General features: G+C 45.2%; 1 protein-coding gene across 1 annotated transcript in view; it reads left to right on the top strand.

The window, feature by feature from the left end:
• Window positions 1–16,908, top strand: part of LOC120235352 (guanylate cyclase 2G-like) — a 43,433-nt gene that overhangs the window by 8,639 nt on the left and 17,886 nt on the right. The window contains exons 6-12 of the mRNA XM_039237640.1: window positions 1,912–2,047; window positions 3,175–3,284; window positions 3,906–4,096; window positions 6,393–6,530; window positions 8,721–8,804; window positions 9,524–9,628; window positions 10,154–10,222. Of these exons, the coding sequence (XP_039093571.1) occupies window positions 1,912–2,047; window positions 3,175–3,284; window positions 3,906–4,096; window positions 6,393–6,530; window positions 8,721–8,804; window positions 9,524–9,628; window positions 10,154–10,222 (833 nt within the window). The remainder of the gene's footprint in view (window positions 1–1,911; window positions 2,048–3,174; window positions 3,285–3,905; window positions 4,097–6,392; window positions 6,531–8,720; window positions 8,805–9,523; window positions 9,629–10,153; window positions 10,223–16,908) is intronic.

Raw genomic sequence — 16,908 nt, 5'->3', positions numbered from 1 at the left:
TACCTCCTGATACAGTAATAATAGCCAGCATTGATTGAGGGCTTAACTTATACGAGCTGGGTGCCAGGAGCTTCCATAGACTGTGTCATTTAATCCTCATACAACCCAGGAGGCAGCGCTAACATGGTCTGTATTATCTTAGGTAGGTGAGAAGCCCAGGGCAGAAAGGTGAGGTGCCTGTTTTCACAGGCTCGGTTCACATGTGCTTCATCAACTTCTTTTCCAACTGGAAATAGTAACCAGCTTCCCTCCCTCCTTTTCTTTGTGACCTTGAAGCATTTGCTTAGAAAAAAAGGAGATAGAGTGTCTACCTGCTCTTGTTTTATACCCTCTGCCAGATCAATTTATTTCCTCTTTCCTGCCCTTTTAGAAAATCTTAATGTTAGCATCAGGGGAAGTTGTGAAGGCCAGCGAGGCCCTTTAAGAGATACCAGGGCATGTCACCTCAGGGTTCTGGGGTGCCTGTGCTTTTGGGGATGCAAGGCTGGAGGCTCTTCCCTCCTTCCAAACTGGCTTCTGTTTGTTTTTTTTTTTCATTAAAAAATTTTTTTAATGTTTTATTTATTTCTGAGAGAGAGGCAGCATGAGCAGGGGAGGGTCAGAGAGAGAGGGAGACACAGAATCTGAAGCAGGCTCCAAGGCTCTGAGCTGTCAGCACAGAGCCTGATGCGGGGCTCAAACCCATGAACCATGAGATCATGACCTGAGCTGAAGCCGGACACTCAGTCGACTGAGCCACCCAGACGCCCCGAGCTTCTGTTATCTTATGCACTGTCAGGCGGGGCCTGGACAGAATCAGGATATTTGTCTCTGCTTCTTGTATTCATTTCAGTCACACAGTGAGTAGCAGGACCACAGCCACAGAACTAGTAAGTGCCAAGGGCCTTCACGTCAATTAAAAAGAGGCTCTTGGCCAAGGAGGTCAAATTGGAAAACTGAACCCCCATCCCCTCTTTGTAAACAAACTACACGCTGAAAGCAGCAATTGGGGCTGTGGCACTTGCTCCAGCTCTGTCTCTGTGCCAACCTTGGTGGGGAGCTGTGCTCGGCCCTCACACTCGGGGTGCCAACACGCATTTGCCCAGCCAGGCAGTGCCGGGTCCTGGGGAGAACGCGGCACTTGGAGCCTAGCAGGCCTGTCGTGTCCTGGCTCTGGAAACGCTGGGGGGCAGGGGGATCTGCCCTCCAACCTCTGCTTGTTAAGAAGTGGTGCCTCCTCAGCAGGGCCAACTGGAACGAGTCACGTGAAATCACCGTGATCCGCAATGCTGGGCACACAGCAGGTCCTTAATAAATAGTCATTTTGTGTCCTGTCCCCAGGGGGAACAGAGCAGCGATAAGTCCTATGTCAGACCATAGGTCCTAGTCACAGGTATGGAAGAGCCTTATGTGACTCCTCTGGGACCTCTAATGTGTCCTTTGTGCGTCGGGTTGAGCATGTCCTAAGCAAGGACAAACAACACACCTGGGCCAGGACGGGGCCCCATGTCAACACCAAGCACAAACCAAAACCAAGAGGCAAGGGGCTCGCTAAGAACAAACTCTGGAAACTCATGCCCGGTGCCTGGCAGGCCATCTGCCCCCTTCTGTCACATCTGATTGTGTGTTGTTTATTTTTTTAATGCTGGCTGGGCTCCCCAGCACAGGCCTAAGGACACACACATCTGCCTGCCCAAGGTGACTTTTGTGCCCCACCAGGGGACCACTTCTGAACCATCTCCTTTTTTTCACATTCCTCCTTGACGCTCTCTCAGATTCCCTGAAATGGCAAAAACCTCACGACTGGCTTTGGATGGCTGCTGGGCGGGGCTTCTGCTCATCGGAGCTGGCCGGTGGGCATTCCCAGCCACATGCCCCTCTCTGTCCACCTCTCTGCCCCCCCCTTATCTTAGGCATCTTCTCTCTTCCCAGGAATCACCGGCCCCGTGTTTGTGGACTCCCGGGGAGAAAGGCACATGGACTACTCAGTCTATGCTCTACAGAAATCTAGAAATGGGTCCCTCTTTCTTCCTTTTCTTCAATATGACAGCAAGCAGAAAGTAATCAGGTATCAGCAGGACCTTTCTCTGTGTTCAGATCGCGCTACAAGAAGGGGCCTGGGAGGGGAGGGGAGGGAGGGCTGGCGGTCCGGCTGTGAGGCCAGTTTGGGATCCACCTCCTAGGATCCACCACACTGGTTGTCTGTTGCTCCCTGAACTCATACGAAGACCAACTCTGGGTCTTTAAAATAACCTTGCCCTTGCTTGTGGGTGTGGCTAAGCCACTTCAGATCCTAGTGTAGAGCACAGGGCCCCATTCACCCCCAAGTGCACCTCCACAGGACCTTGGCCTCTCTGATATCGCAGCCAGGCAGGTCCCATAGCCCACGATCTCAGTGAGAGGCCCTGACCTAGGGGTGGTGGAACACAGCTCCCCCTGCAGGGTTGAGTCCCCAGCCAGCCAAACCCACTCAACACAGGCATCCTGATTCCCAAACAGAGAGCCTTGTGGACAGCAGGATGTGCCCACTAAGCTGGGCTCCTGTACCCAGGAATCCATGGGGGAAATAAAATTCTCTGTTTTTGTTCACTCAATCAATGTGAAAACTGAAAGGAAACCTAAAGCTTAATTGAATTTTTACTTGTCCCTACCATCAGCAGCCCCAATCCAGATTTGATTTGACACATTTTTCCCTCCCAAACCATATGGAATTCTAATGTGCCAAAGTAAATTGGCCCAGGAAATGAAATAACCATGTCAAACAGATCCTCAGCATTGTAGGAACAGACATTCTCCACGAAGGGGGCGATGTTTTGGTCTGTGAAAGGTCAAGGTGCTGTGTAATGACATTTGTCTATATCAAACCTGGGAGAAAAATCCCAGCGACACTCCGCATTGGCACATCATTTTTAAATCAAAAGTGACAGAGTTTTGATCAAAAGATTAAGTCGGCTCTTCTCCCCAACAGAAAGATATTGCCCCTCCATGAATTAGATTATCTGCAGGTGAGTTTGAAGACTAGGTGAGGTGGGAAAATTGAATGGGTCACCAAATCCTTGAATTAAGAGACCAAGGCCTGCTTCTTGCAAATGACGTGCATGTTTTAGTTGCCTCTGCTATGCCTAAGGTAGAGACAAAGTAGAATAAATGAGGCGGGCACTGACTCTGTCTTTTTCTTTTTTTTAAATTTTCAAGACCCATGAGGAATCTCTCCACTCTTCCTTGGCCCCATGGCTTGCTTCCTGAAGACAGACCCAGCTGTGGATTTGACAATGAGCTCTGTGGAACGGCGCCTGCTTCTACAGGTCAGTGCGGGTGCTCAGAGAAGGCAGTAGGTAGGGATTCTCCACAGGAAGATATCCCAACAGCGGTGGCACTACTGAAATTTGGGGCAAGCTACTCTTGGTGTGCGGATGTGCCCTGTGCGCTGCAGAACTGCCTCCCAGGCCCCCGCCCACCACAGGCTAGTGGCGCTCTGTAGTTAACAGCAACCCAAACACTCTCCGACATCACCTGCCTCCCCTGTAGAGAACCTCAGCTCCAGGGAAACCCGGCTCCTGGGATGCGAGTCTCAGGGACTTCATTTCTAAGGACTTAGAGTCGGAACGAAGGAGTGTTACCTGGTGCTCTTGGAATTAGATGGATCATAACTGAGAACAAGTCTAAGAACACATGGTGAAAGTTCAGTAACAGTGGTAGCGGTACTAGAAGTCATCACTGTTGTAAGTTTCTATACAAAGGGGGAGGTGGGCGTAGTTGCCATGGGAACCAGAGGGGAGGTCAGAAAAGAATTCTTGGGAGAGTCACGTCTGAGTGGCCCCAGGGACATCCTAGCTTGGACCCAGGCCAGGATAGCCTTGGAGGCATCTGGGTGGCATGACCAGGTCAGGGCCAGAATGTGCTCACGTCTGTTCTTCAGCAGGCAGTAGTAATGACATGTCTCTGCCCTCCAGGTGTGACTGCTGTGATCCTCACAATGACTCTTCTGATTACTGCCTTGGGAGCCATTATCATAGGTCTTTTGTTAAGGATGCAGAGGGAAAAATTGCAAAGACAAAAGAAAGACATTTGGTGGCAAATCAATTATGATGACATCACCATTCTGCCCCCAAACAAGGTGAGGCCACATCCCGCCCAGATATCCATTTCCTGCTCACTGCTACTGATTTGTGGAAGGGACTTTACCTCGGAGTTTGTGATAGCCGAGGCTGACTCATTTATAAAGTGGGTGCTTCAAGGAGGCTTGAGCCTCGCACTTCCTTGATGAATATCCCTGGGAATGTTATTTCTGGGCCTTAGTTTCTGAATCCTTATAAATGATCAGATAGTCTCGAAGAATCCCTTCAGCTCCATTACCCTATGGGTGTAAGGACCCATATTCCCACTCAAATATTAAAGCTGTCTCCAGGGCAGCATTTAGTTTCTTTAAAACCACATTAACTCCTTTAATCTGGTGCTGATGAATATAGTAAGATTCATTCGCTCAATGCACTCACATCGGGCATCTACTGCAGGGCAAGCATAGCGTAAAGCCTGGGGACACACCACCATGACCCTTCTGAAGGAGGCGAGCCCCACAGAGGTGTCTACAAGGTGAGACAGAAGCCCCATAAATGGAGTGAATAAATGTCTCAGCATTGAAAAGTCTTCCAAAAGCAGGTGACATTTGGGAAGAGGGGTTTGCTACTGATGACCAGGAGAGAAGTAACACAGAGTAAAGCAAGATGTGGGGCGCTCAAGGCTGGGAGGCTTGGCACACATTTAATAAACATAACATTGTTTACTAAGTGTATAACATTTACATAATTTCGAAAAATACCACCATGACTGTATCTTATGTATGATAGTGTATTTTAGCTTGAAATTTTGAAGTGTCTTTTCTTTCTTTCCTTTTTTCTTTTCTCTTTTGTTATTAATATTAAACAATGCAATCTTTGCAAGCATACATTGATTATTTGGGAGGACTTATTGCCCTACCAGAAATGTTAGTGAGAAATGTTCTTTAGAGTAGAAAGATGGATTTGAGTTTCTGTAGGATTTTTTTAAACTTTTTAAAGTTTATTTCGAGACAGAGAGAGATCACAGGGGAGGGACACAGAGAGAGACAGAGAGAGACAGAGAGAGAGAGTGAATCCCAATCAGGTTCCATGCTGTCAGCGCAGAGCCTGAGGCAGGGCCCGAACCCACAAACTGTGAGACCATGACCTGAGCTGAAATCAGGAGTTGGGACATGCTACCGACTGAGCCATCCAGGTGCCCTGAGTTTCTGCAGTTTAATAAGAGCTCTTTGTTCCAGGGGGGAGAGAGAGGGAGGGAGTACATTTTGCTTTCATCTCAATTTATTAAAAACCTATAACTGAAATGAATTTTAAAGATCAATAATTTTAGAATTTCAGATAGTACTTGCTCAGGAGTCCATGCCACTCAACATATCAAGAGAATAACAAGAATCTATGTACTTGACCAAATATCTGAATCTTAAATATCTCAAACCAAAAGGAAAGTGTTCTAGGATGTTGTTGCTTGTTCAAAAAGCACTAAAGTGAGACCAAAGTATTTAGGTTTGTTCCCATGAACATTTAGATAACTGTAAAGATAAGGAATGCATTATGGGTCAAAATCAAACATTTCTCTTATGTTATGTATATGTTTTCCTGTTACATTGGTTTTATTTTCAAATTGTAGTTTGTAGTAATAGTTTCTTTTTCTTGGTATTCTTGCAACTACTATTCATTCAATAAGTGAGTTATGACTTTCAAAATCTAAAGGTGATTTAGAGGAACCAAAGTCAAGGAATCTCCAGCATGTTAAGACCAGTTTAGGCTTCACTAGCAAGTCATTTTCAAAGTCCCTGGGGGTTCTGGGACTCACTGGTCTGGTCTTGGGGTGAATGAGAGATTGGGGGTGGAGATGTGATGGAGAAGAGTCCTCAGCCTTCCTCTTCCCTCTTCAACCAAAGCAGCTCTGGTTTGTCCCACCTGGTTTCTACATCAGGGTTCCAGGTAAGACTCTCCTTGAAAAACAGTATTCCTCTGTTTTAAACCCATTCTCTAGATGTTATGGAGGTACTGGGGTTATTAAATAGAGAGGTAATGTGGTCAGATGCTCATTTGCGAAGAGGACTCTGGCATCAGGTGACAGGTAATTAAGTGCCAGAGCCAGAACTTGAATTTGGGCAGTCTGACCCCGGAACCTTAACCATGACACTGTCTGTGAAGTTATAGACACCAGAGTGATGTATGCAGCAGCAAAGCACTCACACTTTGGATCAGAGGGATCAGGACTCAAGTCCCAACTCTCCCATTTATTAACTGTGTGACTTTGACGCTCGTTTTCCTGAACTACAAAAGCCACAGTCTCTTCAGGACCTGGTCATGCTACTGAGAGCAATCGGACTGTGTTGCGTTTTACAGCCATCCCAGAGATGCACACCCGTGTCCAGAGGGAGCAGCAGCAATTCGTCTAGTGTGATGATTTCCCGGGATGCCAGTTCCTTTGTCAAGAGCCAGCAGGGGGAAGAGCTCTTTTATGCCCCCGTAGGGCTTTACCAGGTACTACTGAGGATGAAGTGGCTGCATGCAGGTCCTAATGTGTGTCTCTGTCCCATCTCTGCATGTCCTTTCTGCCAGGCAGGGCATTATGAATAAGGGGACACTCCAAGTAAAAGCCAGGGTGGTCTTGTGACTCCAGATGGGTGTGTCTCAAACTTGAATGTGTATAGGAATATCGGGGCTCTTGTTGAAAAGCCGAGATGCTGTTGAGTAGGTCTGGGGTGGGGCCTGAGATTCTGCATTTTCCCAGGTGATTCCTATGCTGGCTTCTAGACTCGACTCAGCTCTGTCCCAGAGAACTTTCCATACAGATGAAAATATTCCAAATCTGCACGGTCCAGCATGGTAGCGTTCTAAGACTATTAAACATTCATGTGCTGAGGAACTAATTTCAAATTTTATATCATTTTAATTATTTGGTAACCTCATGTGGCTAGTGGCTACCATATTAGACAGTGTCTTCCTAGAGCATGTATTACTGTACCCTTGGTACTACGTCTGCACTGATGAACTGGCTGTGGGTAATGGCACTGCCACAGTATAATACAGACAGCCACCAGAACCTGCAACATAATTCCTGCCTGCCCTTTCTCACCCTCTCTTCCACACCCCCAGATCATTATGGCTGCCCGTGGTTAGCCCTCCTCTAGAAGCTGAAGTCCCCTGGGTGAAAAATATGTGATGAAAAAAAATGCCATATATACTGTTTAAAATCTACGAACAACATTATCTGGGGGGATCCCAGAGAGCAGGGGCAAAAAGCTCCAAGCAAGGGAAGACTTGTTCTTTGCTCTAAATTGGGTTTTATAAAGACTGGAACCAAACGATTCCTTATGCAACCAAACTTATTTTTTTAAATGTTTACTTGGGTTTTCCAACTACCAAAAAAAAAAAAAAAATCTTGGATGTCATCATCCATAAAACCCTAAGCACCTTTATTCCTACAAAACTGTACATAGTGATCCAGTAGCCCTTTAGAGATGGCAACCAGCAATCCACAGAATATCTCTATTGGTTAATCTTTCTGAAATGTTTGCTCTCCTCTCCCTCAAATACCATCACTGGGGTCCCCAGCTTTGTTGCCTGTACGGTAGTGTCCAAACTCTTTAGCAAGGGTTCAAGGCTCTCTACTGCCTAGTCACAACCTACTTTCAGAAAAGTTGTTTTTCCTAGCCTAAATCCTATACTATCCAGTCAGCCTTACTGCTTATGCCATGTCTGTTTTGAACCTTGGACAAGGTCATGCCTGCTGCCCCTGCCCCACTCCATCTGGAACCTTCTTGCCCTTCAGAGTTCAGCCTTAGCATTAGCTCTTCCAAGAATCCTCTCCTCTGTCCCACGGGGTGCCTTCCTCCTCGGAATCCCCATCATGGACCAGAGTCTTGTGCAATTAACCCCATACTGAAAGTGGGAGACCTTGGGTTGGCATTAAAATTGTGCTAAGGCTTATGTGTCCAGATTCTATCTCTTATTCTACGCAGATTTTTCCAGGTTGTCAGATGATTTATGGCAACTGATTGACTCTCTAAAAGCAGACTTACTAGGTTATGGCAATGAGATATGCCACTTCCTGAAGGCTTGATATATGCCAAACATTGAGTTAACAGTGTTATATATTTTAACTGATTTAACCCTCTTAAGACTCCTATGAGATAAGTTCTATTTGTAATCTCCATGGCACAGATGAGGAAATGGAAGCTTGGAGAAGTTAAATCCCTTGTTCAAGGTTATGGAGGCAGCAAGCAGTAGAAGTGGGCTTGACCCAGGTATCTGACTCCAGGCTTACTCTTGAGACCTCAGCTCACTATCCCTTTGAATGAAAATGGGATGTTACTGTGTAATAGAGTGCACTCTAGGAGTCAGATGTTCAAATTCTGGCTTATTACCTACAAATGTGTGACCTTGGACAAGTTACTAAACCTCAGTGATCCCCCCTGGAAACCGGCTACCCATGCCCATCTTGCAGGGCTATGATATATGGGAAATGAGATCTTACGTGTTAAGAAGCTCTCTGAGCACCTACACAGAGCACAGCACTACCTTCACCTGATCTGGGCAGTGAGGAGTCTGATGTCCCATTTGCAAGTGGATTTCTTGCTGATTTTCCTGCTTCCCTTCCTGGTCTTTTCTGAGTAGAGCTTTTCTGGATCATCCTGGATTAAGAGCATTCCATTTTGTCTCTGGTTCCAGGGAAACCATGTGGCCATCTGCTATGTTGGTGACCAAGCAAAAGCCTCCGTCAGGAAGCCTTCTGTGCTGCAGGAAATCCGGCTGGTGAGGCCCCTCCCCCCTCCCTGGGGGAGAGAAAGTGGCGCTGTTCTCTGGCTGTCTGCTGCCAGCTCCCTGTTCCCATCTGGGAACAAGCCATTCCAAAGGATCAATGATGGGAAGCTGCTTCCCTTATCTCGGCCCACTACCCCCATCCCCTGACAGCCCAGATATTAGGCTTAAGTCCCTTTAGACACCTGAAATCTGGGACCCCTTCTAGCCTTGCTCTTTTCCCTTAAATTCCTCCCGGCCTTAATTCTACCTCTCTATCCTCTGTGTCTGTGAGGGTTGTTCACCTCTCTTGAAACTTTTCCTTGGATGGAATCCGATTCATGTGAGTCTGACTTCTTGCTCAAAATCTATAACCTGTCATGGCCCATACCCCATGGCATTGACAGCTATAAACACCAGGAAGCAGGGCCAGGTCTGTTTACTGTGATGTGGTTTTAGTTAATCCCCATGGCTAAGGTTAGACTGATCACTGCTCGGGTTTATTTGCTAGAGGCAGACTGCCTGGATTCACCTCCCAGCTCTGCCACTGATAAGTTGTACCATCTTCAACACATTATTTTACTGTTTGAGCATCAGTTTCCTCATCTGTTAAAATGGGAACAGAGTTCTTTTCTTACAGGGTCTTTGTGAGAATTAACTGTACGTAAAGCACATAGCAGAGTTCCCAGCACAGAAGATGTACTACAATCATAAGCAATTATTATTATTTTCAGGTGTATGAATTAAGGCACGAAAACATTGTCCCCTTCTTTGGTATTTGCATAGAACCACCCAACATCTGCATTGTCACCCAGTATTGCAAAAAAGGGAGTCTTAAGGTAAGCGAACTAGTAAATCTTACCTCAAGTTTGAATAGTAGCCATTGATAAAGAACCGGGTCAATGTTTTGCCTTTTATCCAAGAACAGTCCCTCTCTGGTCTAATTGCAAGACCTACGTTACCTTGCTGGGCTGCCTGTAGGGGATACAATTAACAGTGGAATTGCCAACAGTCAATTTTCCTTTGCTCTGGGTGGAGATTGCCTGAGCCTGTTTTCATTTCCTAAGACACTACTGCTGCTTCTTTCTGGACCCATCCTACCCATAGTATGTGACCATCAGCTTTATGTCAAGAGCAAGGAAATATTTATAAGACCCCAGACTGCATGACTGCCTCAACATTGAGTCAGGTTATGGTATCTCCTGGGAAATTTCCAGTATTGGCTGTCCAGTGTTCTGTCTCAGGTTGCTGTATTAGTTCTGGTCAAAATCATCCAACAGATTAGAATCAAGTCCATTCAACACGCAAAACTCCTTGCGCTTCAAGTTGAGTCAATGGTGATAATCTGAGTAACTGTCTTTCAGGATGTTTTGAGAAACTCAGATGAGATGGATTGGATATTCAGACTCTCATTTGCATATGACATCGTCAAGGTGAGTATCGTGTAAAACTTAAAGAACAAATACCATAGTGCTTTTAAGTTGTTCTGTGTGTTTGATTAAGTTGAACTCTAATCTTTCCTGAAAACTCTGATCTTGCTCAGATCTCCTCAAAGCGATTGCATTTAAAACTCATCACTTCAGTCAGGTTTTCCATTCTTTTCACCCTCCCTCATTTGAAGTATATACACTAAATTTGAAAGGGATGCTAGGTTTATCTACTACCCAATGAACAGGGTATTTACATTTCAGGGTGGAGCTTTTTACCCCAAAAAAAATCTAATTACTAGACCACGAAGCAAGCTAGGGAGGAAGATTCCTGATACCCATTCCTTCTGCCTAGTTTTAGATCCCTTTCCTCAGAAAATGGGAATTGGTGCCACAATTAACTCAAAGCTGTTGACCTGAGAGGTGGGCTATGGATGCGGAGCTGGAAGGTGTAAAAGTAGGCAGAGTCTTTCCTTTGGGCAAAGAGGGCTGCGGTGTATGAAAAAAAAAAAAAGTAGTAATAGTAGCAGTAGCAGTATTTGTAGCTAACATATATTTAGTGATTTGCCTACTTTCTACCACTTTGTATATTAATTTATTTAATTCTCACAACAAACATAAGGTAGATCTATCATATTTCCATCTCACAGATGGAAGGTGAGTATGGGGAGCATGTGATTGTGGATCGTGTACGGCTGTCCTCCTCACCCTGATAGAATCCAGCCTCACTTTGTAAGCTTACCCTGCCTGCTTTCACCGTCAGAGGGTCACGCCCGTAATCTGGGAGTGGATTTTGGTGAGGAAGTCCCTCTCAGTCTGACATATGGGGAGCAGGACAGGGCTGGTCTGTCAATCAACAGTCCGTTCATCAACCAGCAGACTCTTCTGGGCTGAGACTTGGCCTGGCTGTTGAGAGGGACACAGGGTAAAATATAAGCCCTGCCTTCCTGCAGTAGTGACTGCTGAGTCACTTCTCTCTGGACCTCAGCTCCCACCCTCAGGGGATACAATTAGCCTCCATGTGCATTTAATAGATGAGGATGGCCTGATTGAGATCAAAGAGGTTAATTCATTTTTCTCTAGGCTTTGATTGCTCCTTATTTCTAAGAAGCTGAGTCTTACTGGCCTTGTGAAACTTTGGTTTCTTGGGCTTTAGTGGAAACCAGTATATCGTAATTACCAAGAAAGAGAGACAAACTGAAACTGCCTGTGACTGGGTCCTCATGGACAACCTTGGGCCACCACTGTTAACTGTTTTAGTAAAACTCTATGGAATGGCTTTTAAGCATTTGCCTTACTCTGGGCACTGCCATAGGAAGACAAGGACTTGTTTTCATCTCTGGATGGATTAAAATCTAGCTACAGAAAAAAAAGTTAGGAAATATACATATAAAACTAAGTGGTAGAACAGTTATAAAATAGAAGGGTCTGACGTGGCATGCTCTTCTGCCCTGGACTCCTTTCTCCTTCCCTTCACCTACTTTCCCTTCCCTTCCCGCCAAGCCCAGAGAAGTATTCTAGACTCCAGGAACCTGTCTCCTGCCCCAGCCAAAACAGATGACACCATGTATATTGGTTATGAAGAGAAAACTAGTAAGTTAGTAGTCTCCAGGTAAGATACGAATAACCAGCAGATTTAGCTTTTTCCATTGGCATTTGGTTTTTGAGCAGAGTTAACCCAAAAGTTTGTCTGGAGAAATTCTGGGGTGGGTGAGAACGGCACTCTGAAAGATAAGCCTCCCTGATGTTAATCAGTCATTTCAGGTCACTGAGTCTCTACTCCCTGCTATCTCTATCCCCATGCCACGCGAACCGAAGACAGCTTGACACCTTGCTTTAGAAGGATTTCTGTCTTCTGAAATGGGATGTGCACATTATGGGACAGTATGAGGAAAAGGAAGTCATAATGAGTTCGGTCTAGGCACATTTAGGTGCTTCAAGTTCAATTAGTCTGCCAGAATTCCTTCAAAAGGGACTAATAGTAACATAAAATTCACTAAAGCTTCTCAGAAATTTCCCATTGGTGACCCAGGCGCTGGGCCAAGCTTTGTGGGTCAGATTATGCTTCTGGCCATCGTGTATCAATCATAAAAACAATTCCTGTCCCGATGTCTATTTGGCCAGAACACTCTCTGTGCCAGGTACCAGAGAGATTCTGAGATGCCACAGACTTTTCAAGTCAACAGACATATATGGACTGAGCACCTGATTTGACTCAGACCCAATTCTAGGCATGGAGGGCACAGAAGAATAGGCTCATTGTCCTGTCCCTAAAGGGCTCAGCCCAGTGGAGCCAGCTGGAAAGTTTTGGAGATTATAATACTCTTCCTGAGTCAGGGATGGGACTTCAATTTCTAAGTAAGAGAAGCCTTGATGGATTAAGAGGATGAGAGCAGTTGGCATTGAAGTTGTCTTGGGGGTTTGAACCCTGGCTTTCCACTACTGACCATGTGACCTTAACTACCTTGAGCCTCATTGTCCCTGTGTATAAAAGAAAGGTAACAACAGTACCCACCTCATGGAGTTGTTGCGAGAACTAAAATATGCTCAGTACCATGCCTATCGCATAACAGGTATTGACCAAATGTCATTTGTTAGGTGAAGCAGTAGTGTTGCTATTATCACAGATATCTCCATCACTAGTGCTTAAAAATTTATAGTTAAAAAAATTCATTCCCCCAACAGTCCTATGGGATAAGTTATTACTGTCCAAAAAAATACCAGCTACATGTGACTATTAAGCAGTGGTAATGTGGCTAGCTCAAATTGAGGTATGTTGTAAGTATAAAATTCACACCAGATTCAAAGAATTAGTAAAAAATAATAATAATGTAAAATGCTCTGTTGATTACATGTTGAAATAAGTTTTTTAATACATCGGACTAAATAAAATACATCATTAAAATTAATTTCACCTGTCTATATGAAAAATTGAAAATTATACATGTGGCTTGCACTGTGTTTCTGTTGGACAGTGTTCTTAATAATTAACAATTAATGCCACTATTCATTCATGTTTAACTCCAGTATTAATAATGTTAATATTTACTCCATTTTCAAGAGGAAATAAAATGAAGCTTAATGGGGTGAAGTAACTGCCCAGCTGGTAAGAAGCTGGTTAGGATTTGTGGTTAGTCTGTCTCCAAAGGCTGAGTTCTTCCTTCAGTGTTATGTTTCTTGCCTGTAAAGTACAAGAGACCCCAAATGTGGGATGCAGAAATGGGAGCCTTGTGGGTACCCGACACTCAACTTTCCAGGAAGGAAATAAACGTAACTAGCAGACAGGTCGGTAGTAGAATTGCAAAAAGTGTGTGAGATCTGGCACATAAATCATAAAACTTTCAGTTCTATTTGGTCTCTGATAATACACATAAAATCATACATTTCCACCACAACAAGAAAAAAAAGTACTGAAGAGATGTGTGCTGTTTCTTGAAGAGGACTACATCCCTGTATCCCAAACATCTCCTAACGGAATGAGCTCTGTTCATAAACCTGAACGTCAGGAGTGATCAGTGGTGACCAGATGTTACATGTCTCCTGCCTGGGGTGGACCTGGCTCTAGCAAGGTCAGGGACAGTGGTGAATGTCAGGGACAGTCCTGCTGCATGGTGAGGTCTCCATGAGGTGAGAGAGAATTATTGATCGGACAGAGGTCTCCCCAAATTCCACGCCCACACCATGGTTTGTTGGAGAGTCACTGGAGAATTCCAGAGGCAGCCCCAGACAAGCCCCTCCAGGTTCAAGTGAGTGGGTTGCAGTCCCAAAATGTGATTTAACTCTCTCACCTCAAAAAAAAAAAAAAAAAAAAAAAAGTCTTCTGAACTTGGCGGTGGGAGTGGGCGTGGTATATCCACTGCCCTGGGAGTTTCCTCACCGCTTTCTGCATTAGCCTATATTTCTTTTTTAAGTTTATTTCTTTATTTTGAGAAAGAGAGAGCATGAGTAGGGTTGGGCAGAGAGAGAGGGAGAGAGAATCCCAAACAGGCTTTGCACTGTCAGCATGGAGACCGATGTGAGGCTCAAGCTCATGAACTCTGAGTTCATGACCTGAGCTGAAACCAAGAGTTGGACATTTAACTGAATGAGCCACTCAGGCGATGCAGATGGTATTTCTAATGCATTATTGGCTCAGGAGTTTTGCTGAAGCAGGATGGTGACTCATACTGTGATCACTGCTAGAGAGAGAGTGAGTCCCTGAGCTGGTGACCAAGAGGCCCAAGGACCCCAACCTTGGGTACAATAGTCCACTCAGGGCCTTCTCATGTTCATCTTTTCTGGAACATTGGGTGCCCTTGCATCGTTGTAACACACCCGTGGGTGACTCCACCCCCCTTCTCAGCTAGTTTTGAGAGTCATTTGAACCTGGCTCTTCCCATATCACAGTGTTAAGGAACAGGTGTGCTTTGACCACCCCCCCCCCACCTGCCCGTACAATCACCAGGGCACCGGAAACAGTAAAACTTAATGATTTAGAATTGGCTGTGCTTTGAAGACAATGCAACCATGGTTTATATTCCAGCTCTGTCCTCACTCTTCAGAAACAGTTTAAAACTGTGAGTTTTCTCATTGGGAAACAGAGCATGGGAATATTAATCTATCTCTGGAAAGACTAAATGTGATACCATGTATACAGTGCCCTGCACAATGCATAGTACAAAGTGCTCAAAGAAAGGTTTATTGTTATTTATTTGTTCATCACAGATCCTTACCACAGTATGAATCTCCATGGACCCTGGTGGCTTCAATCCAATGCTCATCACTCCTCATTCCCTCTCTCTCTCCCTCTGTCTCTCTCTCTCTCTCTTAAGATTTATTCATTTTTGAGAGAGAGACAGAGACAGAGAGAGACAGAATGTAAGCAGGGGAGGGGCAGAGAGAGAGGGAGACACAGAATCTGAAGCAGGCTCCAGGCTCTGAGCTGTCAGCACAGAGCCTGACAGGGGGCTTGAACTCATGGACCATGAGATCATGACCTGAACTGAAGTCGGACACTTAACCGACTGAGCCACCCAGACACCCCTCATCACTCCTCACTCTCTGCCCTTCAGAGCTTATTTTCGTCAGTAGAGGGACCTTTGCGCAGTTGGTCAACAGCAGGGACTTGGGTGTCAGACTGTAGTTGTGCCTAGCCCTGCTCCACTGCGGGCCAGTGATGTGACCTGGGGCAGGTTAACTTCTTCATTTCTCCCTTTCTCTATTTGTAAAATGAGGTTGGCGATAATACCACCTGCCTCTACAAAGTCACTAGGGGAATTACAGGAGTTAGTTTAAGTAAGGAACTTAGAATGGATGCCACATAAGGTTAGCATGAATACCTTTAAAAAGAAAAAGTATCCAGTAAGACCCTTGAGGGAGACATTGTCATATTCACTCTTGCTGACACCTCTCAGTTGAGGCAGGTATGAAGCTCCTCAGCGCCTCGGGCTGATCCACATAAAATGGCTCCATGACCGCGCCACACCTGTGACGTATTGAGGTCGTTGGCTCTCTACTAGCTCCCACGCTAAGTATTTTGAAAGTGAATGGTTCAGAGATTCAGATCAAAGATCTAGAGAGACTTTACATCCACATTTCAAGTCCGAGAGACTGGGAATGTTGAGTAAGTATTATAGAAATGTCTTATTGTGAAGCCATCAGGGAAGGTAAGGAAACAAAGACCCCAGGATCACAAACAGTGAGTCCCCCTATCTCCCTGTGCTGTTATGGTTGCTTCCAAGACACAGTCAGCCCTGTCCCCTTAGCCTTTGTTTCATTGTTTCTAGGTCTGCCCTTGGAAATTTCAGAGAAATACAAACGTCTGTCAATCTGATCCTGCTTCAAATGTGACCATTCTCATTTTCAAATTTATCTCTTCTCTATCTAGCCTCCCCAGATACCTGTGTCCCTCCTCGATTCCAGGTATTGCTTTAAAGCCTTTTCCTGCCTACGGAAAGATCTTTGCACTCTGCCCTCATCTTCTTGCCAAATGAGTGTTCTCTCTGCCTTTGTGACTCACCTCCTATAGCAAACTCTTCCAATTGACACACTTTCCCCATTCTGATTACTCTCTTGCTTTGGGTTCCTTAGCATTCGGCTTGGCTTGTGCCACACATAATCCATAGCTAATACAGGCTCTTATGTTCAGGTCTCTTCTTTTTAAGGTCCCCAGGTGATATTAATGGGCAGCCAAGATGTGGAACAATAGAGGAGGCTAGCTCTTCTCAGACCGTGTGAGCGTGAATCTCCTGGAGATTGGGTTAAAATGCACAGTCTGATTCAGTAGGTCTGGACAGGGCCTAAGACTGCATTTCTGCCAAGCTCCCAAGTGATGCTGGTGCTGCTGGTCCTCAGGCCATCTTTCAAGTGGTGGGGATCTAGACAGTCCTATCTCACAGATGGTGAAATCGAGGCCCAGTGAGGTGAAGTGTCTTGCTTGAAGAGATCGAATGGTAAAGTAGAGACGTGATGTATGCCTTCTGAGTCTGGTGTTCTTTCTGGGCTTCTTCATAAATAATCACACATTATTATTATTGCATAATAATAATAGATATAAACCTTTAAGAACAGAGTAGATGACATGAGAATTTTTTTATTTTTAAAAAATGTTTATTTATTTTTTCTGGTTATTTATCTTCCTGGTCAGAGAGAGAGGGAGACATAGAATCCAAAGTAGGCTCCAGGGTCTGTGCTCTCAGCACAGAGCCTGATGC

The sequence above is a fragment of the Hyaena hyaena genome, unplaced genomic scaffold (genome assembly GCF_003009895.1).
Source record: "Hyaena hyaena isolate Hyena2069 unplaced genomic scaffold, ASM300989v1 scaffold_128, whole genome shotgun sequence".
NCBI lineage: Eukaryota > Metazoa > Chordata > Mammalia > Carnivora > Hyaenidae > Hyaena > Hyaena hyaena.
The sequence above is the reverse complement of the archived record's forward strand: the minus strand, read 5'-3'. Positions and strand labels throughout refer to the sequence as shown.